This window comes from Pteropus vampyrus, unplaced genomic scaffold, assembly GCF_000151845.1.
Source record: "Pteropus vampyrus isolate Shadow unplaced genomic scaffold, Pvam_2.0 Scaffold194, whole genome shotgun sequence".
NCBI lineage: Eukaryota > Metazoa > Chordata > Mammalia > Chiroptera > Pteropodidae > Pteropus > Pteropus vampyrus.
The window spans coordinates 1,306,837-1,309,943 of NW_011888975.1; the positions used below are offsets into that span (position 1 = coordinate 1,306,837).

Consider the following 3,107-nt stretch of genomic DNA (forward strand, 5'->3'; position numbering starts at 1 on the left):
AAAAACACGATCGCCCCTCTCCAAAGACTCCCCTGAGAGCCCGACTTTACGACAAAGACTGCGGTCGCTGTGTTGCTGACAATTATTGCCAGCACTGAAGGGCATGCATGGGGCTGGGGAGTGTTGAAATATTTAAAATATGACTCCCTGAGACATGAACACCTTCTGTAAGGCAAGTGAAGGTTCCCATGAAAATACAGGCATTTTCTGTGATTCCGCTGAACCTGAGTTTTCAACCACCTCTTTGTTACATTTGTAAATGATGCTAAGATTGTATTAAAACGCTGCCTGAAATATGGGGCCCATCGATTAGGGCTTGAAAAACCCTGTTTTATAGAGATGATTATAATGATTTGAGGCTTAGAGAGCAAAGTAATTTAACTGAAAGTCACACGGCCAGCGAGTGGCAAAGCCAGGATTTGAACCCAGACCGTCTGCGTCTGCGTCTGCGTCTGCGTCTGCGTCCGGGGTCCTCGCGCCCGCTGGCTCTGCCGCGCCTCCACGGCGTGGAACGGCCGATCGGTGCTTCCCGTTTTGTTTTGAATTCCCCAGGATGCGGAGAACTCGTGTGGGTAGGAGAGCCGGTCACTCTGAGAACCGCCGACACCATCACCGGCAAGTACGGCGTGTGGATGAGAGACCCCAAGCCTGTGTACCCCTACACCCGAGACACCACGTGGAGGATCGACACGGTGGGCTCGGCCGTCCGGCAGGTGTTCGAGTACCGCCTTGTCAGCCAGTTCACGCAGGGCTACCCCTCCAAGGTCCACGTGCTGCCCAGGCCGCTGGAAAGCACGGGCTCCGTGGTGTACGGGGGGAGCCTCTACTTCCAGGGGGCGGGGTCCAGGACCGTGGTCAGGTACGAGCTGAGCACCGAGACCGTGAAGGCTGAGAAGGACGTCCCGCGAGCTGGCTACCATGGACAGTTCCCATACTCCTGGGGTGGCTACACGGACATCGACCTGGCCGTGGACGAGACGGGCCTCTGGGTCATCTACAGCACGGAGGAGGCCAAAGGGGCCATCGTCCTCTCCAGGCTGAACCCTGAGAGCTTGGAGCTGGGACAGACCTGGGAGACCAACATCCGGAAGCAGTCGGTGGCCAACGCCTTCGTCATCTGCGGCACCTTGTACACGGTCAGCAGCTACTCGGCGCCCGAGGCGGCTGTCAACTTCGCCTTCGACACAGCCACGGGCAGCAGCAAGGCCCTGGCCATCCCGTTCAGGAACCTCTACGAGTACAGCAGCATGATCGACTACAACCCGCTGGAGAAGAAGCTCTTCGCCTGGGACAACTTCAACATGGTCACCTACGACGTCAGGCTCTCCAAGATGTGATGAGCGGCTGAGCTCTGTCAGCAAAGGCAGAAGGAGACGGTGCTCGGGGCTCCCGAGCGGACAGCCACCCGCCCGAGCCCTACAGCTTTCCTCAAGGCCAGAGAATGTGCACTGTCGCCACGTCTGCCTGCGTGTGAATAGCAAGCTGAGGATGTAGACGGTTTCACAATAGACATTATAATCTTCTGTCAGCTTCGAAAGGGATGTTTAGCCGAAATAGTTTAAGTGTTCTGGTGATTTGGGGCAGAAGCCATAATGCATTAGTTTCTTCATGAAAACCACAAGGCTTTTTATACATGGCCTTCGCTGGCCAAAGGGGACATGTTTGGAGGAGCAGAGCTGGGGAGAAATGGGCCACCCCGGGTGGAATCCTGGGCCTGGCCTGTCACATGGTCACCACGAGCCAGGGTGAAAATTCTTGCTTCCGAAGGCGGAGGGACGCTCTGTGGCCAGCACCCAGCGCACGCAAGACGCGCTGACTGGAGCTGGCTGCCGGTGCTGCCGGGCGAGTCCGGTTGGGTGTTGCGTAACCTTTGCCCCGTGAAATAAAACAATCGCACGCAGCATTCCCCGGGGACCTTGTGGGCCGCTTTGTGTAGGAGTACGGATTCCAACCATCAGACAATTCCTTTGGGCGGGGAGCTGTGATTGCGGGATGCTGAAGGTGTGTGGTGTGTGTGCGCACGTGTGTGTGCACGTGTGTGTGTGTAACCAGGTTTTCAGGGGCTGCCCGGGACGACACCAGCGAACAGTGGAACCCACGCACCTTCCCCACCCTCCCCCCGGTGTTCTCGGTTCTTCCCGAGCCATCTTTCCATCCTTCCCCAGCTCACCCTCTCTTCACGCGGGCTCCACCTTGGTTCTCATTTGCTGTCACGGGCATGAATTTCATAAACCTGGGGTGAGCAAAGCTTATAGCTTTATTTTTTAATAACCGAACTTGATTTCTCTCTCGAGGCGCCGTTGTACGTAATGGTAGAACACTTTCTCTTGCCAATTCAGCTGCGACTCTGTTCCCTTAGTGTGTTTTCGGTCAAGTCAGGTTTTTCCTCGGCTCCACTCTCTTCGAGGTGGCGCCTGTGGTTGAGATAAGTGGGTGGGGGGGGACCTCAGCAAGCAGAGGGGAGAATCCAGGCAGAGCCCCTCATCACGCCCGGTTTTCAGCATCGGTGCAGATTCTGGCATTTGCTGGTGACATCCGTGCCTCCATCGCCAGTTCCGATGGCCGGCCCCTCAGGCGTGCTACCTTATTCTAGCCTGTTCTGTGTCCCACCGGGGCACGGGGACGTCTTGGGAGCTCACCTGCGTGGCAGGAGACTCAGGTGCTCACACTCTTCCTCCCAGGTCTCAGGTTTCGGTCTGCTGGGGCAGGGCCCCTGTCTTGGAACTTTGCCACCCACACGGGCTTTCCCCAGAAATGCGCCCGAGTCGCCTCGGCTTTCTCATGCCCCGAAGTGTCTGGGACACCAGGTCCTGTCAGGAACTCCGGAATCTAAGCCTTTTATCCCCTCTCTGAAGTGTCCTTGTTTCCCCCAGATTCCGTTTGGACCAGAGGTGCACCCTCACAGACGCACCAGAAATGTTTGATCCGGGCGCCCCTCGGTCCGGTCAGCTGACACATAAAATTAACCATGACCAAGTCCCAGCCTCTTAAGACTGAAGCGCCCTTGGGCTCAGCTTAGGGTCCCAGTCTTCTGGGGATCTCACTGAGTATCAGGGTGTTAGAGGCCATCACCGTGCTGGCGGCTCCCCAAATGTATGTGTCCAGCT

The 3,107-nt window shown here is 56.8% G+C and overlaps 1 protein-coding gene across 1 annotated transcript in view; it reads left to right on the forward strand.

The window, feature by feature from the left end:
* Window positions 1-1,400, forward strand: part of MYOC (myocilin) — an 8,095-nt gene extending 6,695 nt beyond the window's left edge. The window contains exon 3 of the mRNA XM_011371743.2: window positions 553-1,400. Coding sequence (XP_011370045.1) covers window positions 553-1,337 — 785 coding nt within the window. The 3' untranslated portion in view covers window positions 1,338-1,400. The remainder of the gene's footprint in view (window positions 1-552) is intronic.
* Window positions 1,401-3,107: the final 1,707 nt, after the last annotated feature.